This window comes from Hyla sarda, chromosome 3 (assembly GCF_029499605.1).
Source record: "Hyla sarda isolate aHylSar1 chromosome 3, aHylSar1.hap1, whole genome shotgun sequence".
Lineage (NCBI taxonomy): Eukaryota > Metazoa > Chordata > Amphibia > Anura > Hylidae > Hyla > Hyla sarda.
The window spans coordinates 293,306,386-293,333,122 of record NC_079191.1 but is presented as its reverse complement, the minus strand read 5'-3'; the positions used below and the strand labels follow the sequence as shown (position 1 = coordinate 293,333,122).

General features: G+C 44.8%; 1 protein-coding gene across 4 annotated transcripts in view; it reads right to left on the bottom strand.

The window, feature by feature from the left end:
• URB2 (URB2 ribosome biogenesis homolog) overlaps positions 1 to 26,737 on the bottom strand; it is a 235,290-nt gene that overhangs the window by 106,012 nt on the left and 102,541 nt on the right. For all 4 annotated transcript variants that reach the window (XM_056566891.1, XM_056566893.1, XM_056566895.1 and 1 more), the window contains exon 5: positions 19,588 to 19,748. In XM_056566891.1, coding sequence (XP_056422866.1) covers positions 19,588 to 19,748 — 161 coding nt within the window. The remainder of the gene's footprint in view (positions 1 to 19,587; positions 19,749 to 26,737) is intronic.

Below are 26,737 nucleotides of genomic sequence, written 5' to 3'. Positions count from 1 at the left end.
ACGCACATCAGGATGAACCGACATCAATTCCTCCATCTGACGTGAGTTGGCAACTTCCGCCATCCATTCGTCCAACGTAGGGGGGTCAACAGACCGCCACTTTCGAGGTATCACTGCTTTCGCGGCCTGAAGGAGGTGCCTCGCCAGAGACTTCTTGTATTTAGCCTGCGCCATGGAGAACATAAACAGTAGGGCCGCAGAAGGAGTGGGGGGGACACAAATCCCAGTGACCTCTTGAACAACCCGGAGGACCGATTGCCAGAAGGGGATGAGTTTGGAGCAGCTCCACCAGATGTGAGTCATGGTACCCTCCTCCACACTGCATCTCCAACACACACTGGGGACCGAGGGATACCAGCGGTGAAGCATCGCTGGGACACGGTACCAGAGAGTGAGAATTTTGTAGCAAGTCTCCTGGGCTTTGGTGGCTACCACCGCTTTATGGGTCAAAAAGAAGCATTTGGCCCAGGCTTCAGGAGAGAACATCACTCCCAGTTCAGCCTCCCAAGCCGTGCAGTAAGCAGGCACAGCATGCGAGCGCTGGGACAGCAAAAGTTCATAAAGAACTGAGATTGAGTGGCGGGGGTACGACGAGGCCAGGCACAGGCGCTCAAAGGGCTGCGGGTCCCTATGTAAGTCAAAATGGGCGGGGATGGAGGAATAGAAATGGCGTAACTGCAGATAGGCAAAGGGGGCCCTGGTAGAGGAAGGGTACTCCTCCAACAAAACTTCCAAGGGTTTCAGGTGGCGCGCTGCTAGGACGTGTCTAAAGCGCAAGGGGGCAGAGTAGCCCCAAAAAAGGGGCCAGCAGAGGCGGCTCCAGGTGGGAAGTCAGGATGGTTAGTGACGGGGAGGAGGGGGCCCATGCGGTCAACCAAGCTACTGTTCCCACGCACAGAGTGTAGGGAGGCCAGAGTGTGGCGAGTGGAGTAGGATGTAGGAAAGGCAGTCAGAGAAGCAGGTGACCAGGTCCAGGGGGAGGGTGGATAAGGCCTTGGTGCATAGGTCCTGGGCCATGCGCACCCATTGCTTGGATTCGGTGTTGTGCGTCCAGTCAAGGACCTGTGCATGCACACAGGCTAAGAAATATAAACGGCAATCCGGCAGGCCCACTCCACCCGACAGTTTAGGCCTGGAAAGGAGGAGACTGTTCAAGCGGGGTCTAGCCGATGACCAGACGAACAAACCGAAGCAGCGTTAGAGAGCACGCCAGTAGGAGGAGGGGAGATGAATGGGTACGGTTTGTAGCAGATATAACAGCCTGGGTAAGAGGTTCATTTTTAAAATGCTAATTCTTCCAAACCAGGAAAATTCTCGTCTATCCCAGGCAGCCAGGTCCCGCTTAAACTGCGTGAGAAGAGGAGAAAAGTTAAGAGGGAACAGAAGGGACAGATCAGAGGGCACTTTCATACTCAGGTATGTGATACCCCTGGAGGGCCACGGAAAGGGAAAAGCAGAACGGAGAGAGTCCACTGCATGTCCTGGCAACGAAACATTAAGGGCCTCTGATTTAGAAAGATTAATTTTAAAATTAGACCAGGCACCAAAATCTCGAATTCGAGACATGAGATTAGGTAAGGAGGTAACAGGGTTCGAGAGATAGACCAGGAGACCATCGGCAAAGGCCGAACATTTAAATTCCCGGCCTCCGATGGAGATTCCCTGGATGTTGGGATCGGCTCTGATGCCGGCGAGAAGGTGCTCCATCACCAGGACATACAGTAGGGGGGAGAGGGGGCAACCTTGACGAGTGCCGTTGCGTATGGGAAAGGAGTCAGACAGAGAGCCGTTAATCTTCAGGCGGGCCGTGGGGGAACTGTAAAGGGCCAGTACTTTAGAGGTGAAAACAGGGCCAAGGCCGATGTGACGTAGGGTCTGCGCCAGGGAGGACCAGGAAACACGATCAAAAGCCTTCTCGGCATCAAGGGAGAGTATCATTACAGGCAGTTTAGAAGACTGAGCGTAGTGGATCAGATCAATAGTCTTGATCGTGTTGTCCCTGGCTTCCCTCCCCGGCACAAAGCCAACCTGGTCAAGATGGATTAGGGAAGGGAGAACGGAATTCAGGCGAATCGCCAGCAATTTGGCATACATCTTTAGGTCTACATTTAATAAGGAAATGGGGCGATAACTACCACAGACCTGGGGGTCTTTTCCGGGTTTGGGGATAACAACTATATGTGCCAGCAAAGAGGCGGGGGGAATAGGGTGCGATGTGGAAATAGAGTTAAAGGCCCGGAGCAGAAGAGGAGAGAGGGCGTCTAGAAGGGTCTTAAAGAATCTAGCCGTGAAGCCATCTGGGCCAGGACTCTTCCCGCTGGGGAGATCACGAACTACTGCGGCTAACTCTTCCAAAGTGAAGGGGGCCTCGAGGGCTTCCACCTCCTCCAGGGGCAGGGACGGGAAAGGCGAGGACTGTGGAGGGGGAGGGTCGGGCGGGTGAGGGAGGTTGTACAGGTCTGAGAAGTCAAGAAAAGAAGAAGCAATGTCAGGGGTGGTATGCACCACGTTACCAGTAGGGGAGCGTACGGTCGGGATATGAGTCGGCTATTTTAGTGCGCAGCGCCCTGGCCAGCATGCGACCGCTTTTGTTGCCAAACTCATAGAATCTGCTGCGACCCACCTGTAGCCAGCGACCCCAGGACGCCTCCAAGAGGCGCTTAACCTCTAGCCTAGCAAGCTGCAATTCTCTGAGGACCGTTGGGGAAAGCAAGCGCTTATGGGAAAGTTCTAGCAAGGAGACTAAGTGAAGGGCTTTCTGAAGGGCAAGGGCCCTACCTCGTTTTAACCGGGAGCCGTGTTTGATGAGGACACCAGGCAAAACGCATTTGAGCGCCTCCCATTGATAAAAAGGAGCAGTAGAGTCAGCACTGTGATCATCCATAAACGAGGAAACAGTTGTGGTCAGATCAGACATGCAAAGGGGATCTAACAATAGAGACTCCTTCAATTGCCAGGACCAGGTGGACCGGGTCAGGGTGGGCAAGCGTAAGGAGCAAAACACTGGAGCATGATCCGACCACAATATGCTTCCAATGGAGGAGGAGCTCGCCCAGGGCAGTGCGCTATGCGGAACTAGAATATGGTCAATGCGACTATAGGACCCGTGCGGGGAGGAGAAAAAACTATAATCCCTGTCAGTAGGGTGGTGCAAACGCCAGATATCATGCAATTGTAAGAGACCAAAAGCACGCTTCACACGCTTAATGGCGCTATAAGACAGGCTAGAGCGTCCCAGGGAATTATCCAGAGTGGGATCCAGAGTCATGTTCAGGTCCCCGCACAGGACCACAGTCCGAGACCATAGGTAACAGCCGGTCAATAAGCTCCACCAAGAAACCGACCTGGCCCTGGTTAGGGGCATACACATTGACAATTGTAAGCGGGGCGCCCCCAACCGATAGGGTCAGGATGAGATACCTGGCATGCGGATCAAGTACAATGTTAAGGACCTGATGGGCAAGGGATCGGTGGATGGCAATCGCGACCCCTTTAGTACGGGCCTCCGGGTTGTTGGCGCAGAACCATATTGGGAAATGCCTGTTTTTAAGCGTGGGCCGTCTTAAAATGGGTTTCCTGAAAACAAGCGATATGTACCTTACGTTTATGAAGATGATGTAGAATCTGCGTGCGTTTCGCTGGCGTGTTGAGACCCTTCGCGTTGAAAGAAGCTAGATTGAGATCCGCCATGGGTAGGCACTAAGGAAGGGGGGGCGCTCACCCGCTGGCTCCTTCCTCCAAAAAGACAAGAGAGAAACACAGAGATGAGCAAGAGTAGAGGACTAACAGAGAGAGAGAGAGGGAGAAAGTGAGGGGGGGGGGGGGAGTCAGAGAGGAACACTAAGAAGGCACGTAGCAGCAGAATATAATCCGGAGCAGCACAGTCTACAGAGAAGACGGTCCTAGACCAAGGAAACCTACGTTGGGGAGATATCCCCTGACAGTTTCAATCTACTGGGGTGGCGTGGAATGCAAACAGACAAGAGGGGGCCGGAGCCGGCACCCCCCTAGACGCACATGAGTACAAAATGACAAGAAAACCTCTATCAAAGAGTAGGGACTATGATCCAGGGCAAATGGAGAATGGGGAAACAGTACATACAAATGATAGCGTAGGGAGAGAGTACCAAAACAAGGACACAGTTAACAGCAGGGGGGACAGTAGAAGGAAGAGGCTGCAAATGGTCCTATGGAATGAGAAAACATCATGTTAACAACATCAAAAACAAGCCTTAAAGGCATACAAGCATTATGTGATCAAGGCCCAAAGGCAGAAATAAGGCTCAGGTGGTGGTGAAGGGGCCTGGGCCCGCTCGGGAGGAGGCATGGACAGATTCCCATCTGGTGACCAGGGATTGACGTCTGGAGTCCCGAGGCGGGAGACCCGGCCGGGCAAGTTTGGAAGATGACTGTGGTGACCTGTGCATGGGGCGCTTGGGGGCCTGAGGAGGTAGTGTGGGCCAGTCAGCCAAGGACAGGGGGGGAATGTCCAAGTCCTTAAGAAAACTCGGGAGATCAGCCGGGGAACGTAAGGTGTAGGCCTTGCCATCTTTACGAACCGTGAGGGCAAAGGGGAAGCCCCAACGGTATAACAGGCCCCTTCCTCGGAGCTCCTCCAGCAGGGGACGAAGTGTAGCACGTTGCGCCAGGGTGTGGCGGGATAAATCAGGAAACAATTGAATCTCCACGTCTTTATAGTAGATCCGGCGAGAGCGTGATTGCTTCATGATGTCCTCTTTGATGGTATAGAAATGTACCCGACAAATAACGTCTCTGGGACGATGATCATCCGGTGAGGGGGGCCGCAGGGCCCTATGGGCTCTGTCGAGCTCAATATGGGTGTCCACGGGCCGGCCTAGTAGGTCATTGAAAATTGTGAGCAGAGCAGAATGCAATTCATCAGGGCCGACCGCCTCAGGCAAGCCCCGTATGCGAATGTTATTCCGCCTGTTGCGGTTTTCAACGTCATCCAGGTGCTGCTGCAAATGGAAAAGTTGAGCGCTGTGCTGTTGGACCGTCACCTTGAGAGATTGAATGGCGGCCGAAGAAGAGTCCTGAGCAGAGGAGATAGTATCCATTCTGGCCGATAACGTGGAAACTGTAGAACGGAGTTGGGCAAACTCCTGCTTGCATTCCGCCACCATTTGTTTAGCCATAGAGGAAAAATCTTCCCTGGTAGGTAAGGAAGAAATCAGAGAGCGCAGGTCGGCCAGTGTCAATGGTCGGTCAGTCTCCGAGGCTGGAGTGGGGGGGGGGGGGATACAGGAATCAGACAGTTCCAGGACAGGTGGCAAATCCGTGGGACCCAGAGAGGGGGTCCAGAACTCAGGTGGCGTACCCCATAGGCTCAGGGGTAGGTCAGCGGGAAGCATGGAGGCCATGGGTGCAGTCCCTACAGACAGTGGCTGGCCACAGAGGAGTGTCAGATCAGTCTCACGGATGGTGGCTGGGGAGCGGTGAGCCGAGAGACCCCAGGAGGATCCCGAGGACCACTGTGGTGATGAGGAGGTGGACCCTGGTAGGGAAGAGGGGCCCGACTGAGGCACCGCATAGAAGGCCACCAAGGGAGAGGAGCAGGAGCCAGGATGTGGGGGCCAGTCTGTTGGCAGGTGGGGTGGTCCCAAAATCAGTCCCCCCCACTGAGGGTGCAGGAGGGCCCACCACCAATGAGGCAGGGGGCTGCTGTGCCCAAGATGGAGACCCCGACGGGACGGGAGTTTGCTGCAGGGGGGGAGAGACCGCAGGGGGGAGTTGATGACCGGCAGTCACTGGCAGGGATGCTGCTGTTTGGTGGCCGGACAGGGGGTCCCCTGGGTCAGTTGGTGGCGAGGGGCACTGTCTCACCTGTCCGGCAGCTGATGGTGCGGCCACGGTCTCTTCGCCGCACTCGGTGGACTGAGGCGGCGGGGTCTGGGGCGTGCGCGCGGCAGGCGCGGCGCAGACAGCTCCAGGGTCCTTCCAGTGCGGCCTAGAAGAAGGCGCCTCGGCCTGGAGCAGCAGGGCAGCGGCAGCTTCCGGCGACCAGGAGGATGAGGTCGGAGGCCTCCGGACTTCTGAAAGCTCCGGTGAGGTATGTGTCGGGCGCCCAGCCGGGGGAGGAGCGGGCTGTTCTCCAGCAGGGCAGCGCTCCGAGGCTGGAGGGGATGAAGAAGGAGCCACCATCTTGCCGGGTTGCGCAGAAGGCAGGGAGGCACTTCTTGGAGGCTGAGATCTGGTGAAGTAACCCCGCAAATCCCTCTGAGGAGAGGATGGTCGGGTTCTAGACTGTCTCCGCTGTTTCTTTTTTTTGGTTCCCCATAGATTAGGACAGGGTTTTCGGGCAGAACAGGGGGTGTAGGACCGGAGCTCCGAAAATGCACGTCCTCACGCCGCCATAGCAAACCACGCCCCCGCAATATATCATTTTTGAGACAGACAGAATCGGGATATATCGTATCGTCATATGTGTATCGCGATACGTATCGTATCGCCAGATTGTCAATTCACACCCCAAATTTTTAGTGTGTGTTTTTATAGGATAATAAAATTCAAAATATTTGGCAATAATTTTGGATTCCAACTTTTCTGTGTGTACAATGTTTAGAAGTTTTTCTGCATATTTACTGTCATGGCCGTAAATGTTGGCACCCCTGGTATTTCTCACAGAAAAGGATTACAGTAACATGTTTCGCTATACACGTTTAATCCCTTTGTGTGAATGGAAACTTAAAAAAGGGAGGATAAAAAGCAAATTGGACATAATGTCACACCAAACTCCAAAAATGGGCTGGACAAAATTGCCACACTTGCAAAATTGGGGAAAAACAATTTTGTTTTAAGCATGTGATGCTCCTTTAAACTCACCTGGGGAAAGTAATAAGTGTGGGCAATATAAAAATCACACCTGAAAGCAGATCAAAAGGTGAAAAGTTTATTTAGTCTTTGCATTGTGTGTCTGTGTGCCACACTAAGCATGGACAACAGAAAGAGGAGTCTGAGGACTTACGAACCAAAATTGTGAAAAAACAACAATCTCAAGGTTACAAGTCCATTTCCAGAGATCTAGATTTGCCTTTGTCCTCAGTGCGCAACATTATTAAGAAGTTTGCAACCCATGGCACTGTAGCTAATCTCCCTAAGCATGGACAGAAGAGAAAAATTTATGAAAGGTGTCAACGCAGGATAGTCCGGATGGTGGATAACCAGCCCCAAACAAGTTCCAAAAGATATTCAAGCTGTCCTGCAGACTCAGAGAGCATAGGTGTCAGCGCAAACTATCCATTGACATTTGAATGAAATGAAACGCTATACTGCTGACTCAAAAACATAAAAAAAAACAAGACTACATTTTGCCAAAATGAACTTAAGCCAAAATCTTTCTAGGAAAACATCTTGTGGACAGATGAGACCAAGATAGAGCTTTTTGGTAAAGCACATTCTACTGTATCGAAAACAGAATGAGGCCTACAAATAAAAGAACACAGTACCTACAGTGAAATATGGTGGAGGTTCAATGTTGTTTCGGGGTTTTGCTGCCTCAGACACTGGGTGCCTTGAATGTGTGCAAGGAATCCTGAAATCTGAGGATTATCAAAAGATTTTGGGTCGCACTGTACAGCCAAGAGTCAAAAAGCTGGATTTGTGTCAGATCTTGGGTCTTCTAGCAGGACAATGAACCCAAACATATATGTCAAAAAGCACCCAGAAATGGATGGCAACAAAGCGCTGAGAGTTCTGAAGTGGCCAGCAATGAGTCCAGATCTAAATCCCATTGAACACCTGTGGAGAGATCTTAAAATTGCTGTTGGGAAAAGGCACCCTTCCAATAAGAGAGACCTGGAGCAGTTTGCATAGGAAGAGTGGTCCAAAATTCTGGCAGAGAAGTGTTAGAAGCTTATTGATGCTTCTAGGAAGCGACTGATTTCAGTCATTTTTTCCAAAGGTTATGCAGCCACATATTAAGTTAAGGGTGCCAATAATTTTATCCAGCCCATTTTTGGAGGTTGGTGTGACATTATGTCCAATTTGCTTTTTTCCTCCCTTTTTCAGTTTAGTTCCAATGCACACAAAGGGAATAAACATGTGTATAGCAAAACGTGTTACTGCAATCCTTTTCTGTGAGAAACGCTTCATTTTCTTGAAAAATTTCAGGGGTACCAACATTTACGGCCATGACTGTATCTGGGAGGATGTAGGGCAGACATTTAATTATGTATGTATGACATTACAATACGCTGAACTGTCTAATGGAACGGTTTGTTACAAAATGATAGGAAAATCAAAGGAATGCCCCTAACAGCAAAGTGCAAGGAAAAGTGCCCTGCTTTATTGGTACACAAAAGGATAAAAACTCTCCAAAATAAATGTTCATGTAAGTATAACACAAACACCTAAAGAGGCATAAAATCCCCACTGCCCAATTCCAAAATCTGCTGTATATACAGAAAGTTGCATTTCTAAAGAATAATGACTATACCAAACTGCTAAATTAACAGGAAACAAGAAATTACAATTCTGTATCCCAGACTCAATCAGTGTAACTGTAGGCTCAAGGGATAACGGATCACTATTATTATCACTTATTGCATGAAAAAAGTCAAGTGCATGGTAAATAATCATGTATTCAACAATCTATGAATACCAAATAATAAACAAAAATAACATCTTAAAAGATTTGTCATGTAATTGAATTATTAGTATATATTTTATAAATATCAATAGTTCACTTGGCCCCCCCCAAAAAAGGAGCAAATATGGTGTAAATGCTGAATGAACACTACTTTATACTGACACTATAAAAAACACTGCAAGTAAATAGGATCTGACTTTATCCATTTGAAAAAAGGTCACATGACCGAAGCGTTAGAGTTTCCTGTTTTCATCCTGATGTCTCATGTTATACGTTTGATCCTACTGTCCAGTGTTTTACCTTCAACACTGAATAAAGTTAAGTAGGTCTTACCGCTGCCTTACTTCTACTCGCTCTAGGATCTGAATGCAGTAAAATGAGGGGCACAAGACCCTTGTGACCCACTTAATATACAGTGAAACTACACAAGAATAAAGTCCAACTTTGTCATTGGTGCCAATATATACCATGACTGCTGGGTCTTCTCCAGCCCCACCCAGCAACCTGTCAACCTGATCCGCCCGAATTCGAGCGCCAGGAAGAAAACACACTGTTCGGCAATCCCGGTCTTTGTGACAGATCGCCCTGTCAGTCCCCCTAATAATTGAGTCCCCCACTACCAGTACTTGTCTGGCCTGCCCTGCACTCCTCCCTCCCTCCTTACTGGAGCAGACACCCCCCTGACGGTCAGAGGCAGAGTTCTGCGCTGCAGTACCTAGCTCTGAAATGGCATCCCCCTCATCTGCCAACCGGGCAAACTTGTTGGGGTGTGCCAGTTCAGGACTAGCCTCCCTGACATTTTTCCCCTCTACCCAATTATCTAACTGTAACCCAGCTAACTGCCTGACTGTCCTGCACCTCCGTCCCACTATCCTCCCCCACCTCTACCCCAGAGAGTACTTGCTCAGTGAGCCGGAGACTCCTCTCCGGGTTGTCAATGCATCTCAGTGTTGCTAGTTGCTCCTCTAGATCCAGGATCTGGGCTTCCAAATGAACAACTTGCACACATCTCGCACAACAATATGCACCCTCAAACTGCTATTCAAGGATTGCATACATTGTGCAAGATGCACACTGGACTGCCTTTTCCAACATGTAGGTCATACTAGATTAGGGGATAGCAAAAATTAACAGAAAAGAAAAAAAAAATCTAATATTTCAATTTAAACTTCCTGAATGTAAAGTCCCTTAATTTTAAGTCCCCTCACTTTTATACTCACTCACTTGTATACAGACACACAATCACTAGCTCAGACAATCACTAGATATACTTGGTTTTATAGTTACCAAAAAGCACCTGGAAGTGAATGCAAGGGCTAGCTGGTTGTAAACAGCTGCAATTTATCAGCTGCTAATTATTTAGTTACTCCACCCTCTCTCCACCTGTAATCCTCCCAGACAGAAAGAGGGAAAAAAAATAAATACACAAATGCACTCAAAATGCTCACAATACTTTACAGTATACCCTTAAAGAGCACCTATCATAAACTAAACTTTCCCTAATCCCCCTCCTCATCTGTCCCTGACTCTGACTCTCTCTATCCCTGTATTTATTTTTGTTTAAAACCCCATGTATATACCTTTTTCATAGCATCTTCGGTAGCTCAGTGTTAAGCAGTATACGAGTGCAGGAAGTGGGCGTGGCCCGGCAGGCGCAAAGTCATCAGAAGCCTGTCCGGGCCAGCATCCGCCCTTCTTCCTGTATGCTGCGCTCCCTTTCTGGAGCACGCATACAGGTGGAGTACAGGGGAGGGCCGGTGTGAGGTGGATTTTTGCGCCCCCGTCAATTCTTGTGTCCGCTCCTCCCCTAGCTCTCTGAAGATTTCCGAAGCTAGAGCTGGGGGAGAGCAGAGCAAGGGGAGAGAGGAAGTACACATCCCCTCCCTCCTCTCCCCGAGCTGAGGACGCAGATCTCCACTGAGAGAAGTACACGCCCCCTCCATCCTCTCCCCGAGCTGAGGACGAAGATCTCCACGGAAAGCCAGAGCAGGGGGAGAGAGGAAGCCAGAGCACTGTTCCTCATCTCCCCTGCCTGAACTCTGACTGTGTTTACTGTACACGTGCTGTGGATTCATACACTGCAGGGACTGGGAATAAATCTCTGCTTGGGGATGATTTCTATGTGAGGAGGAGGGGGGGGGGGGGGGGGCGATCCCTGTTATGTGTGTATGTATGCTGCGAGTTTTAGTCCGTTAGAGGTGTGTGTGTGTATGCTGGGAGTTGTAGCCCCTGTTATGTATGTGTGTATGCTGGGAGTTTTAGTCCCTTTTAGATGTTTGTATGCTGGGAGTTGTAGTCCCCGTTAGGTGTGTGTATGTATGCTGGGAGTTGTAGTCCCTGTTAGGGGTGTGTGTATGTATGCTGGGAGTTGTAGTACCTGTTAGGGGTGTGTGTATGCTGGGAGTTGTAGTCCCCGTTAGGTGTGTGTATGCTGGGAGTTGTAGTCCCCGTTAAGTAGGTGTGTGTGTAGTGGGAGTTGTAGTAACTGTTAGGTAGGTAGGTGTGTGTATACTGGGAGTTGTAGTTCCTTGTATGTGTCCCTGTCTGACACATGCTGGGAGTTGTAGTCCCTTGTATGTGTATGCCAGTGTATCCCAACCAGGGCTAAGTTATGTTAGTGTGCTGTGTATAAAGCAGGTTTCCTCGGGCTGCAAGGGGGCGGTGGGGGGTGCTGTGAACTGCTCGGGCTGGTTTCCGCTTTTTCATGAGCCCCATAAAGGGGACATAGAAATGCACGGGGTTGATAAATGGAAGCAGAAATGCACGGGGTCCATACAGGGAAGCAGAGATGCACGGGGTTCATACAGGGAAGCAGAGATGTATATATACAGCTTTATACACAGCACACATATATATATATATATATATATATATATATATATATATATATATATATATATATATATATATATATTTTATATATATATATATATATATATATATATATAATTAGTGTGCTGTGTATAACGCTGTGTGTGTGTATATATATATATATATATATATATATATATATATATATATATATATACACACACACACCTATATCTATCTATATTTGCCCTCCCCTAACAAAAAAAAAAAACAAATCCCCCTTATTTTCCTATTTTACAAAAAAATAAATACACATTTTGCGTGCGTAAATGTCCAAACTATTAACAAAAATGGTACCGTTAAAAACTTCAGATCACGGCGCAAAAAATTAGCCCTCATACCGCCCCATACACGGAAAAATAAAAAAGTTATATGGGTCAGAAGATGACAATTTTAAATGTATTAATTTTCCTGCATGTAGTTATGATTTTTTTTCAGAAGTACGACAAAATCAAACCTATATAAGTAGGGTATCATTTTAATCGTATGGACCTACAGAATAAAGATAAGGTGTAATTTTTACCGAAAAATGTACTACGTAAAAGCGGAAGCCCCCAAAAGTTAGAAAAAAATGTTTTTCCGTTTCTAAGTAGATTTTTAGCCAAAATGACTGACATCATTACAAAGTAGAATTGGTGGCGCAAAAAATAAGCAATCATATGGATTTTTAGGTGCAAAATTGAAAGAGTTATGATTTTTTAAAGGCAAGGAGCAAAAAACGAAAGTGCAAAAACGGAAAAAACCCCGGTCCTTAAGGGGTTAAAATATAATGTTTATAATTCCACACGGTAAACTACGTAAACATAAAAATACCAAACAAAAATACAGATTTTTGATCACATCATATATTGAATAATATGCGATCAAAAAGTCCCATCAAAACAAAAATGGCCACGATAAAAACTAGAGATCACAGGCGCAAAAAAATTTAGCCCTCACACATCCCTGTATACGGAAAAATAAAGAAGTTAGAGAGGTCGTAAAAGGACATTTTTAAACATGCTAATTTTCGTACAATATCAAAATATGTTAGGTATCATTTTAATCGTATGGACCTACAGAATAAATTGGGCCCTGCATTTGGGCCCTGCTGCTGTCCAAAGGGGGGGGGGGGCGCCCAGCTGCTGTCCAAAGAAGGGGGGTGCCCTGCTGCTGTCCAAAGAAGGGGGGGGCCTGCTGCTGTCCAAAGAGGGGGGGGCGCCCTGCTGCTGTCCAAAGAGGGGGGGGGCGCCCTGCTGCTGTCTAAAGGGGGGCCCTGCTGCTATCTAAAGGGGGGGGGCCCTGCTGCTATCTAAAGGGGGGGGCCCTGCTGCTATCTAAAGGAGGGGCCCTGCTGCTATCTAAAGGGGGGGCCCTGCTGCTATCTAAAGGGGGGGGCCCTGCTGCTATCTAAAGGGGGCTGCTCTCTACAAAGCCCCCCCCCCCCCCCCCCCCCGTGGTGCCAGAACAGTGGAACCCTACCACATATGACCCCATTTTGGAAACTACAACCCTCACAGAATTTAATAAAAAGTGCAGTGAGCATTTACTCCCCACTGACGTTTGACAGATCTTTGGAACAGTGGGCTGTGCAAATGAAAACTTATATTTCATTTTCACCGACCACTGTTTAAAAAAAATCTGTCAGACACCTGTGGGGCATAAATGCTCACTGTACCCCTTATTACATTACGTGAGGATGCAGTTTCCAAAATGGGGTCACGTGGTGGGGGTTCCATTGTTCTGGCACTATGGGGGCTTTGTAAACACACGTGGTCTTCAATTCCGGACAAATTTTCAACAAAAGCCCAACGGCGCTCCTTCTGTTCTGAGCACTGTAGTTCACCCACAGAGCACTTTATATCCACATATTGGGTATGTTCTTACTCAGAAGAACTGGGGTTACAAACTTTGGGGAGGCTTTTTTGCTATTTTCCCTTGTGAAAATGAAAAATTTAGGGTAACACCAGCATTTTTGTTAAAACATTTTTTTTCCCCATTTTCCCATCCAACTTTAACGAAAATTCGTCAAACACCTGTGGGGTATTAAGGCTCACTATACCCCTTATTATGTTGCGTGAGGGGTATTTCCAAAATGGGGTCACACGTTGGTATTTATATTTTTGTGTTTAGGTCAGAACCATTGTGCAAATCACCAATTTAGGCCTCAAATGTACATCGTGCAGGGTCTTTTTCCTTTTACGTCTTGTGAAAATAAAAAGTATTTTTTCTTATTTTTTTTACACTGACTGGTGTAGACCCCAACTTTTCCTTTTCATAAGGGGTAAAAGGTGAAAAAGCCCCTTCAGGTTGGTTGGAAAATACTGAGTTAGGTAACAGAACCTGAGTGTCTCAAGCTGTTGCAAAACTACAAATCCCAGCATGTATTCATCGAAGGGCATACTGGGAGATGTAGATATGCAACAGCTGGAGGTACCAACTAACAACTCCCAGCATGGCGAGACAGCCGTTTGCTGTTCGTGCATGCTGGGAGTTGTAGTTCTGCAAGATTTAGAGGGCCATGGTTTAGAGGCCACTGCACAGTGATCTCCAAACTGTAGCCCTCCAAATATTGCAAAACTACAAATCCCAGCATGCCCACACAGCAAACAGCTGTCTAGGCATGCTGGGAGTTTTAGTTTTGCAACATCTGGAGGGCTACAGTTTAGGGACCACTGTATAGTGGTCTCCAAATTGTAGCCATCCAGATGTTGCTAGGCAACTCACCGGATTCTGTAGTCAGCAGGATCGTCGCCTGCCGCCGGTAAGGGACCTCCACCGCCAGTCACACCACAATTCCCCTGTTCTGCCCTGACTAACGTGGGTGGGCAGAACGGGGGAACCGAACTTTAAACACCCCCCCCCCCTCCTCTGCTATTGGTCGGTTGCTTCTGACCGACCAATAGCAGGGATAGGAGGGGTGGCACCCCTGCCACCTCACTCCTATCCATTCAGGGGTGTCTTGCACCCCATATTCCCCTTATTTTCCAAGTCACCAGAGACCCGTATGACCCAGAATAGCCGCAGATCGCCAGTCTGAATTGACCAGCGATTTGCTGCAATCGCCGACATGGGAAGGAGGGGGGGTCTCAGGCGATGTGTCGGGATGCCTGCCGAACGATTTCGGCAGGCATCTCGATCAGGTCCCTGACCGGCTAGCGGCGGGGACCAGAATTCCCACAATCATACCTGTACGTCCTTAAGGACTCAGGATGTATGCATACGCCCTGCGTCCTGAAGAGATTAAAACATATTAAGTTTAATGTAGCCTCGTCTCAAGATATGGCGTTTGGATGGAAAGTGCTGCAAGCTGTAGTCCCTCCCAAGACATAGTTTACCTGGTATGTCTCATGTGTACTGCTGTACATGAAGTGAAAATTATAACTTACTGATAATTCAGTTTTTGTGAATCACCACAACAGCACCCTTTAATCCCTCCATAAGTTATATATGTATTGTGATAAGGTGGCAAGGAAAGGGTGTATTTCCTTTGCTCACGCTTTAGAATCTCTCACCTGCTTCTTAACTAATGAGGCAGCAGGGAAGGGAGGTGTATATAAAAGATGGAGAGACAGTCTAATCTGTGCTCTCCCTGGGAAACAGCATGTTGCTGTAGGGGGAGACACTCTGACCCTGTTGAGGAAGCACACAGCTGGAATCGTTGAGTAGTCCAAGAAGTGGTGTGAATCTGTGAGTAACAGGTTGCAGGAGTCACATGTTTAACTGGCTGAGGGTAGCTCACCAGTTAGCAGTCAGGGAATGCTGATATGCGTAGTCAGTGACCAGACGGTCTAGGATTTTATTTTGTTCCTGTGTTAGGTTTGTTTTTTCCCCTGCAACCTGTCTAAATAAAGCTGGCAAGGTGCCAGGCTTGCATGAATAACCGTCGTCTGGGGGTTTATTGAGTGCAAACTTGTCCCGTGGCAGTGTCCAGGACGATCCCGGAGCTATCCCCAAGGAGGAATACTTACAGTATTTATACAGTTATGGCCATAAATGTTGGCACCCCTGGAATTTTTCAAGATAAGTATTTCTCACAGAAAAGGATTGCAGTAACACATGTTATGCTATACACGTTTATTCCCTGTGTGTGTATTGGCACTAAACTAAAAAGGGGAGGAAAAAAAGCAAATTGAACATAATGTCACACCAAACACCAAACACCAAAAATGGTCTGGACAAAATTATTGTCACCCTTAACTTAATATTTGGTTGCACACCCTTTGGAAAAAAAATAACTGAAATCAGTCGCTTCTTAAAACCATAAATAAGCTTCTTACACCTCTCAGCCGGACTATTGGACCACTCTTCCTTTGCAAACTGATCCAGGTCTGCAAACTGATCCCAACAGCAATTTTAAAATCTCTCCACAGGCGTTCAATGAGATTTAGATCTGGACTCAATGCTGGCCACTTCAGAACTCTACAGCGCTTTGTTGCCATCCATTTCTAGGTGCTTTTTGACGTATGCATGGAGGACACAAGAGAAGGGGAAAGGGGCATTTGGTGAGGCGGTCAGAAAACATTGATAGGAGGATCCCGGAGCAAAGTCAGCATTACCAACCAAGGGGTTTAAGTAAACGTGTCTTCGAGAGGTGAAGTTGACATGTCTGCAGGACCTTTTGGGTAACGAAGGGGAGGGCAGAGGCAGTCAGTCTGGTCCATGTGAGGGCGAGTGGAGAGATTGACGATTCCAGACGTACCTATAGTTTAATAAGTGCAAAGTGAAAGCAATCCAAGACACGGGAGGCCAACGTGGTTAGGTTGTAAGCATACTCGTCAGGAAAAGCCAGACCTCCATCCAGTTAAGGCTGGGAGAGCGTGGCTTTGGTTATTCTGTGTTGGGAGTTGGACGATTAAAAACAAAATTTATTAATTTCAATTTTCTAGTTCCAGGGCATTCGTTCTATGAATGGATGGCCAGAACTGAACATTTTCAAGATGAAGCTGCACAAATGTTTTATAAAGCAGTAATAATCCCTGTCCCACGAGTCCATGCCTCTTGATACATGACAATATCCTACTGGCTTAGTAGCAGCTACTTGACGTTGTATGCTGTTCTGTAGTCTATGATCCAAAAAATACACCCAGATCCTTCTCTACCAGTGACTCTCCAAGTTTTACTCCCCCTAGGACATATACGCAGGTTATTAGTACCAAGATTAACTTTACATTTATCCACATTGACACTCAAGTGCCAAGTGGATGACCAAACACTTAGTCTGTCCAAGTCAGCTTGTAGCTTATGCACGTCTTTCTGGACTGCATTGTGCTATAAAGCTTGGTGTCATCTCCAAAGATAGGAACAGCAGTGTTAATCCCATACTCTATATTTTCACTAAATAAGTTAAAAGCAGGCCAAGTATTGAAACTTGGGTTCACAATTTAGAGTGTAGACTAGAGTAGGAATTATTGACCACAATTCTCTGGGTACAGTCATTTAGTCAGTTTTCAATTCAGTTGTAAACAATGTTCTAAACCTGTATACCTTAATTTACCCACCAGGCCTCAATGAGCAACATTTATAAATAGTTTTGCAAAGTCCAAAAACACTTAGCAGACACCTCCTATCTAGGATTCTACTCAACTCTTTATAAAAGAAAATTAGATTTACTGTCCTCCGTAAAATCACTCTCGCCATCACATATAACACTCTTGTATGTAGTCCCTTATGATCCCTCAAATAGTCTTCCTACAATGAATGTTAAGCTTACTGGTCTATTGTTACCTGAGGAAGACCTAGAGCCCACTTTGGTGAAGATCGGCACAACATTTGCCTTGCACCAGTCCCTTATTACCTAATGTAACTTAGTACCTGAATATATGGATCTCTCTAGGTTTCTTTCTCTCTCCCTCTATCCATCCAGCTCCAGAAAAGTCTAAGGTCACAGCATCAAAAGGAGACTCTGCATCCTATCAAAGCGGAGTTTTATTGGTTCCTCAACATGCAACATTTGCTATGGGCCATTTGCCCTAAAACCCTTGAGAAAGCCACCTGTTGGTGGTGAAATGTCGGGGGGGGGGGTTAAAATTACAACAGGTCTCTCATAACACAATTTGCAGACTGCAGCCACAATTCACTTATTAGTGGCATGTAGTTACATGCTTCATGAATTATTGAGCACAGACAGACTACCTGTTGGGTTTTTAATATTAGGCACAGTAATAAAAGCTATTTTTTAATTTCAAGTGATTAGTGGATGGTAAACTTAGGGTATAAGTGACCACTGTTGTGGTCAGTTGTAAATAAAGTGAATTTAAATTTAGGTCCTTTTGTGCTAATTGTATCAAGGTTGGTGCATATTTTTACAGGTGAAAGAGTTTAACATAAGATACTGCATGGTTTTCAACGGTCGGCTGCGTTTTCGGAAACCGCATACGGCCAAAAACACAGCCAACCGGAGGCTGTGGTTCACTCCGGTCGGCACATAGACATGCATTAAATACGGTTCCCCTATACGGCTGAGTGAGGGCGCCGCGATTAAGTCCCGCCCACCCCTCCTCCCAGCCGTATACGAGAACCGTAAGTAGAAAACGAAGTGTGAACCCAGCCTTAGGCAGTTTTGAACCTTGGCTATTGAGCAAAATAAATACCCTGACTGAGTAGGTATACGAGTTACCCCTAAACCATTATGCCAATTTGTGTTTTTGCCTTTTCGGTTTTCTTTCCTTCACAGGTATTAGAAGCCACTTTGGCTTGTTTTTTTGTGGGGGCCAATTGCTCTTTTTAAATAGTATCATTCATTTTAACATAAAATGTGCAATTTTGCACACAATTCCAATAATGGGTTGATGGGGTTTTTCTGAGATGTTACGTGACCAGCAAGTATGAGCTGTAACATATTTTAGAGCTTGTTCCATAGGCCCCCAACGTATGTAAGACATACATGTACATCCTTCAGAGGGAAGGTGTTAAAGGGGTACTCCGGTGAAAACCTTTTTTCTTTTAAATAAACTGGTGGCAGAAAGTTAAACATATTTGTAAATTACTTCTATTAAAAAAATCTTAATCCTTCCTGTACTTATTAGCTGCTGAATACTACAGAGGAAATTCTTTTCTTTTTGGAAGAAATCACGAGCACAGTTCTCTCTGCTGACGTTATTATAATAATAACGCTTTATTTATTATTGTCCTTAGTGGGATTTGAACCCAAGTCCCCAAGAAATCACGAGCACAGTTCTCTCTGCTGACGTTATTATAATAATAACGCTTTATTTATTATTGTCCTTAGTGGGATTTGAACCCAAGTCCCCAAGAAATCACGAGCACAGTTCTCTCTGCTGACGTTATTATAATAATAACGCTTTATTTATTATTGTCCTTAGTGGGATTTGAACCCAAGTCCCCAGTACTGCAAGGCAGCAGTGCTAACCACTGAGCCACCATGCTGCCCTTAGCATACATCTGCTATGCATGGTTGCTAAAATGGAGATGTCAGCAAAGAGCACTGTGCTCGTGATGTCATCAGTGTTCCAAAAAGAAAGGAATTTCCTCTGCAGCATTCAGCAGCTAATAAGCACTCGAAGGATTAAGATTTTTTTAATAGAATTTACAAATATGTTTAACTCTGTCACCAGTTGATTTAAAAGAAAAAAAGGTTTTCACCGGAGTACTCCTTTAAGTAGGACTTTATGATTTCAAGCAGTAACATAACAAAAACAGCATACATTTTGTAATCATACTGACCAGAAATAATACAACATGCAATTTTTTACTACAGATCCAACTGATTCACTCCTTTTATAGTCTACTGAGTGTATCAGTTGGATAGGGCATGTGCATCAGCTGGCAATAAGGCTGCTTGATTTACTATTAAGGATTATAGTAGACCCCCCCCCCCTTATCCTAAAGGATCAAAAAGGACACACTACCCTAGAACTACTTGGTCATATCGCTCCACTATATTAGACCATCAGATACATTTTAGTTATCACAACTTGTATGGCAAAACACTATTCCCATAAGCAAAGCCATTCTCACAGCAGCAATTATTCACATGCATTGCTAAAGTGATTAAAAAAAAAAAAAAAAAAAAAAAACACCAAAAACAAACAGTTATATTAGATTAACGGACATAGGGTAAATTTCCACTGCTTTTAAAGATCAGAAGGTAAATAAATATCACCAACCTTGTAATTCTTTTTCCACAAGTTGCTTACTTCAAGTTTGTAAAAAATACATTTCAATATTGCATGAAACTCTTCACAGGTACAATTTTCAGTCACTGCTTTTAACAACTGTTGCAGCTCTAATTCAGCATCCTGAAGTGTCTCACTATTAAACCAGGGACCTCAGAAGGGGGCGGGAAGAGTAGGGAAAATAAATAAAAAAAGTCAGTAAAAACAAGATACTACATTTTCATTCCTTAGTAATAAAACCTTAAAGCATACCTTTCAACCCCCTCGCCCCCACCCCCCCCCCAAAAAAAACACCTGTTATATGTTGCTCAGTAACCACTTCCTAATCATGTAGATCAAATATGTGTCTACGACCTATATTTCTCTCAGAATTATCTTTATTTACTTGCCATCATTGTTCAGTATGGTTTCTGTCCATACAGAGGCATGTCCCTCTCTTCTCCTCGCTGTGATGACTCGACCCCCCCCCCCCCCTCCTCCCTCACTCTGCTCTGACTCACAGATGGCCGTAAGCAAGCACAGCAGCTCTGGACCTGTCCACAGCACTGTCAATCACTCATGGTGTCCATGACATGTCGATTACCACTGGACACTGCAGGACTGGTATGTGTCCCAAGGAGGCAGGGAGACCCCTAGTGGCCACTTAGAATATTTTCTGTATTTCATACTGAAAAAGCCAGTTAAAAGAAATAGCAAAACATTGTTTTCGCATATTTTATAATGTATCAAATGTTTTGTAAATTACAGTGCCCATTTAAAAGGATTATCCAGGATTAGAAACCCAAACGATTTCTATAAAAAAACAGCACCACACCTGTCATCAGGCTGTATGGTATTTAACGTTGTTTTATACACTTCAATGTAACTGAGCTACAATGTCACACACAACTGCGTACAAAAAGTGGTGCAATGTCTGGAAGAATGCACCAATGTTTTACTAATACTGGATAACCAATTTAAGGTGTTGTCTGCTTTAGATGATAGGGCGCACAGTTGCTGAGAAGCACAGCGAGACAGTGAGCACCTTAGGGGCCTAAGACTCATGGAACCTGATGCAAAAGTTCTGAACTTTTTTTCACAACAGCAAGCTGCATCACATGCTCTCTTAACCTGTTGGGGACGAAGGGCGTACAGGTACACCCTTGCTCCCTGGTACTTAATGCCAAAATGGGCCTGGTCCTTAAGAGGTTAAGGACCAGACCAATTTTATTTTTGCATTTTCGTTTTTTCCTCCTCGCCTTCTAAAAATCATAACTCATATTTCCATCCACAGACCCATATGAGGGCTTGTTTTTTGCGTCACCAATTGTATTTTGTAATAACATCCCTTATTTTACCATAAAATGTACGGCGCAACCATATATTATTTATGTGGGAAAATTGAAAAGAAAACCGCAATTTAGTAAATTTTGGAAGGTTTCGTTTTCACGCTGTACACTTTCCGGTAAAAATTACATGTTTTCTTTATTCTGTGGGTCAATACGAGTAAAATGATACCCATGTTATATGCTTTTCTATAATTGTACCGCTTTAAAAAAAAATCTCAAACCATTTTAACAATTTGTATGTTTGAAATTGCCCTATTTTGACCATCTATAACTTTCAAAATTTTCCGTATATGGGTCGATATGAGGGCTCATTTTTTGCGCCATGATCTGTAGTTTTTATCAGTACCACTTTTGCTTAGGTTCCTTTTTATTAATTTTTTTATAAATTTTTTTGGAATAAAATGTGACACAAAAAAGCAGCAATTTTGGACATTTAACATTTTTTTACGTTTACGCCGTTCACCGTACGGGATAACTAACAATATATTTTAATAGCTCAGACTTTTACACACGCGGCGATACCAAATATGTGTATTAATTTTTTTAATGCTTTTTTGTGGGTAAAATGGGAAAAACTGACGTTTTACTTTATTGGGGGAGGGGACTTTTCAAATAGTTTTATTTTTATTTTACATTTTGTTACTTTAATTTTTGTAATTTTTTTTTTCTTTACACTTTTTATGTCCCCATAGGGGACTATTCATTGCAATCAGTTGATTGCTAATACTGTTCAGTGCTATGTATAGGACATAGCACTGATCAGTATTATCGGTGATGATCTGCTCTGGTCTGCTCGATCTCAGACCAGAGCAGAAGACCCCGGGAGACGGCCGGAGCAAGGTGATGGGACCTCCGGCCGCCATGCTGGATGATAGGATCCCCGCAGCAGCTCTGCGGGTGATCCGATCATCCATTCAAAGTACCGCACTGCTGCAGATGCCGTGATCTGTATTGATCACAGCATCTGAGGGGTTAATGGCAGACATCAGCGTGATCGCGGATGTCCGCCATTAACGGCGGGTCCCATGTCTGCGATCGGCGACTTGCGGTTTATTCCAGGCTGATCGGGTCTCTGATGACCCAATAGCCCGGAATATAGGGATGATCGGAGCTGTCAAAGACAGCCCCGATCATCTTAGAGGATAGGAGAGAGGTGGCAGGGTGCCACCTCTTCCTATACCCTGCGACTGGCCAATCGGTTTCCCAACCAGTGTGCCTCCTGTTGTTGAAAAACTATAACTCCCAGCATGCAATGAAAGATCATGCATGCTGGGAGTTGTAGTCTTGCAACAGCTGGAGGCAATGCAGATTTTGATTTTTCTCTTCCACTTTGCTGCTATTCTTGTGAAACACCTAAAGGGTTAAACTTTCTGAATGTCATTTTGAATACTTTGGGGGGTGTAGTTTCTATAATGGGGTCATTTATGGGGTGTTTCTCACAGAAAGTCTCCTCAAATCCACTTCAAACTTAACTGGTCCCTGAAAAATTCAGATTTTGAAATTTTCGTAAAAATTTTGAAAATTGCTGCTATAATTTGAAGCCCTGTAATGTCTTCAAAAAGTAAGAACATGTCAACTTTATGATGTCAACATAAAGTAGACAATGTATTTGTGAATCAATATATAATTAATTTGGAATATCCATTTTCCTTACAAGCAGAAAGTTTCAAAGTTAGAAAAATGCTAAAAAAAATTTCACCAAAAAAGGATACAAATAACGACGAAAATATACCACTATGTTAAAGTAGAATGTGTCATGAAAAAACAAACTCTGAATGAGAATGAAAGGTAAATGCCAATACATCCCAGAGTTATTAATGCTCAAAGTGACAGTGGTCAGAATTGCAAAAAAATGCTCTGGTCCTTAGGGTCAAAATGGGCTCGGTCCACAAGGGGTTAAAGTGATATTACGGTGGAAAACTAAAAATGTTTTTTGATCAACTGGTGCCAAAAAGTTAAACAGATTTGTAAATTACTTCCATTTAAAAATCCTAATCCTTTCAATACTTCTCAGCTGTTGTATACTACAGAGGAATTTGAATAGTTTTTATGTCTGACCACAGTACTCTCTGTTGACACCTCTGTCCTTGTCAAAAACTGTCCAGAGTAGGAACAAATCCCCAGAGCAAACCTCTGGACAGTTCCCGACACTGACAGGGGTGTCAGCAGAGAGCACTGTGGTCAGGCAGAAAATAATTATACAACTTCCTCTGTAGTATACAGCAGCTGATTAGTACTGGAAGTACTATAAAGGATTATAGGGTACCTCTCATCAAATAAATTTTTTATATATTTTAGATTAATGAATGTTGAATAACTTTCCAATAGTATGTTAATGAAAAATATGCTTCTTTCTATTGTATTTTTCCTGATTAGCATGAGTCAGAAATGCTTGCTGACAGGACTGGAGTCCTAAACACTCAGAGCTGCCAGCCTGCTTTGTTCACAGCCAAACAGGCTGTGAACAAAGCAGGCTGGCAGCTCTGAGTGCTCTCCTTTGTGAACAAAGCAGACTGGCAGCTCGTAGTGTTTAGGACTCCAGCATGAGTCTGAAATGCTTGCTGCCAGGACTGGTAGGGAGACCCCTAGTGGTCATTTCAAAATTAAATAGAAAGAAGCATATTTTTTAATAACATGCAGTTGTAAAGTTATTCTGCATACATTATCTATAATATCAAAAGTTTTTTTGATGAGAGGTACCCTTTATGAATTTTATATAGAAGTCATTTACAATTTTGTTTAACTTTCTGGCACCAGTTGATTAGAGAAAAAAAAACGGTTTTCCACCAGAGTACCCCTTTAACCCCTTAACCCCTTAAGGACTCAGGGTTTTTCCGTTTTTGCACTTTCGTTTTTTCCTCCTTACCTTTTAAAAATCATAACCCTTTCAATTTTCCACCTAAAAATCCATATTATGGCTTATTTTTTGCGTCGCCAATTCTACTTTGCAGTGACATTAGTCATTTTACCCAAAAATGCACGGCGAAACGGAAAAAAAAATCATTGTGCGACAAAATCGAAAAAAAAACGCCATTTTGTAACTTTTGGGGGCTTTCGTTTCTACGCAGTGCATATTTCGGTAAAAATTACACCTTATCATTATTCTGTAGGTCCATACGGTTAAAATGATACCCTACTTATATAGGTTTGATTTTGTCGCACTTCTGGAAAAAATCATAACTACATGCAGGAAAATTTATACGTTTAAAAATGTCATCTTCTGACCCCTATAACTTTTTTATTTTTCCATGTATGGGGTGGTATGAGGACTCATTTTTTGCGCCGTGATCTGAAGTTTTTATCGGTATGATTTTTGTTTTGATCGGACTTTTTGATCACTTTTTATTCATTTTTTAATGATATAAAAAGTGACCAAAATACGCTTTTTTGGACTTTGGAATTTTTTTGCGCGTACGCCATTGACCGTACGGCTTAATTAATGATATATTTTTATAGTTCGGACATTTACGCACGCGGCGATACCACATATGTTTATTTTTTATTTTTTCTACACTGTTTTATTTTTTTTATGGGAAAAGGGGGGTGATTCAAACTTATTAGGGAAGGGGTTAAATGACCTTTATTAACACTTTTTTTTAACATTTTTTTTGCAGTGTTATAGGTCCCATAGGGACCTATAACACTGCACACACTGATCTCTCATCCTGATCACAGGCGTGTATTAACACGCCTGTGATCAGCATTATCGGCGCTTGACTGCTCCTGCCTGGATCTCAGGCACGGAGCAGTCATTCGTCGATCGGACACCGGGGAGGCAGGTAAGAGCCCTCCCGGTGTCCGATCAGCTGTTCGGGACGCCGCGATTTCACCGCGGCGGTCCCGAACAGCCCGACTGAGCAGCCGGGTCACTTTCACTTTCACTTTAGAAGCGGCGGTCAGCTTTGACCGCCGCTTCTAAAGGGTTAATACCGCACATCGCCGCGATCGGCGATGTGTGGTATTAGCCGCGGGTCCCGGCCGTTTATTAGCGCCGGGACCCACGCGATATGATGCGGGATCGCGCCGCTTCATATCGCGGGAGCCGGCGCAGGACGTAAATATACGTCCTGCGTCGTTAAGGGGTTAAGGACACATGACATACTGGAACGTCATGTGTCCGCTCCCGATCTATAACGCGGGGCCACAAGCGGGTCGGGCCCGGCCTCTAACAACAGCCGGGACCCGTGGCTAATAGCGCACGGCATTGATCGCTATTAACCCTTTAGACGCGGCGTTCAAAGTTGAACGCTGCGTCTAAAGTGAAACTGAAAGCATGCCGGTTAGCTCAGTGGGCTGTTCGGGATAGCCGCGGCGAAATCGCGGCATCCGAACAGCTTACAGGACAGCAGGAGGGTCCCTACCTGCCTCCTCGCTGTCCGATCGCCAAATGACTGCTCAGTGCCCGAGATCCAGGCATGAGCAGTCAAGCGGCAGAATCATTGATCACTGGTTTCTTATGAGAAACCAGTGATCAATGATAAAGATCAGTGTGTGCAGTGTTATAGGTCCCTATGGGAGCTATAACCCTGCAAAAAAAAGTGAATATCATTTAACCCCTTCCCTAATAAAAGTTTGAATCACCCCCCTTTTCCCATTAAAAAAAAAAAAAAAAAAAAAAAAAATTTTTATAAAAATAAACATATATGGTATCGCCGCGTGCGGAAAAGTCCGAATTATAAAAAATATATCGTTAATTAAACCGCACGGTCAATGGCGTGCTCGCAAAAAAATTCCATAGTGCATTTTTGATCAATAAGTCCTATCAATGCAAAAATGGTACCGTTAAAAACTTCAGATCACAGCACAAAAAATGAGCCCTCATACCGCCCCATACACAGAAAAATAAAAAAGTTATAGGGGTCAGAAATGACAATTTTAAACGTATTAATTTTCCTGCATGAAGTTATGATTTCTTCCAGAAGTATGACAAAATCAAACCTATATAAGTAGGGTATTATTTTAACCGTATGGACCTACAGAATAAATATCAGGTGTCATTTATACAGAAAAATTTACTACGTAAAGACGGAAGCTCCCAAAAGTTACAAAACAGCGTTTTTTCTTCAATTTTGTCGCACAATGATTTTTTTTTTCGTTTCACCGTAGATTTTTGGGCACAATGACTGACGTCATTACAAAGTAGAATTGGTGGCGCAAAAAATAAGCCATCATATGGATTTTTAGGTGCAAAATTGAAAGAGTTATGATTTTTTAAAGCAAGGAGCAAAAAACGAAAATGCAAAAATGGAAAAAACCCTGGTCCTTAAGGGGTTAAAAGGGAAACTGCTGCACTGCCTGAAGGCAGCATAGCATAGTGGCAGTGCTAGGTTACTTTGTTTGCAGAGTGCACTAGTCCTGCCAATGATATATGCAAGGTGTGTAGTCCAGAATATTTATGAACTACTGCTGGAATTCTGCCTATAGACACTATACTCAAATATCCAAAAATCTGTGGATCAGCAGATGGACAGGAAGATCAGTAATTCATGAATAAACTGGATGCACAAAATGAGGAGGACAACTGCACTGCAGCTTAAAACGCAAGACACAAAAGAAACCCAGGCCTAATCCTGGTGATCGATTTCCTTTAAAGTGTGCTTGTCTTTTCATGTCACTTTTCAAGATAAGCTGTCCTGTGTGTACATGAGGAACAGCACTATTTCTTGTCATTATATAACTTGTACACAATTATTTGTCGTTTTTAACTCTTCAGGTGCTGGTGGCTGAAGCCTAATAGCTGTGGTCCAAACTTGTGTGTCACTATACACAGCCTAAAAAGCAGAAGCAGCATGGAGGCATGAAAAAGCAGTAGG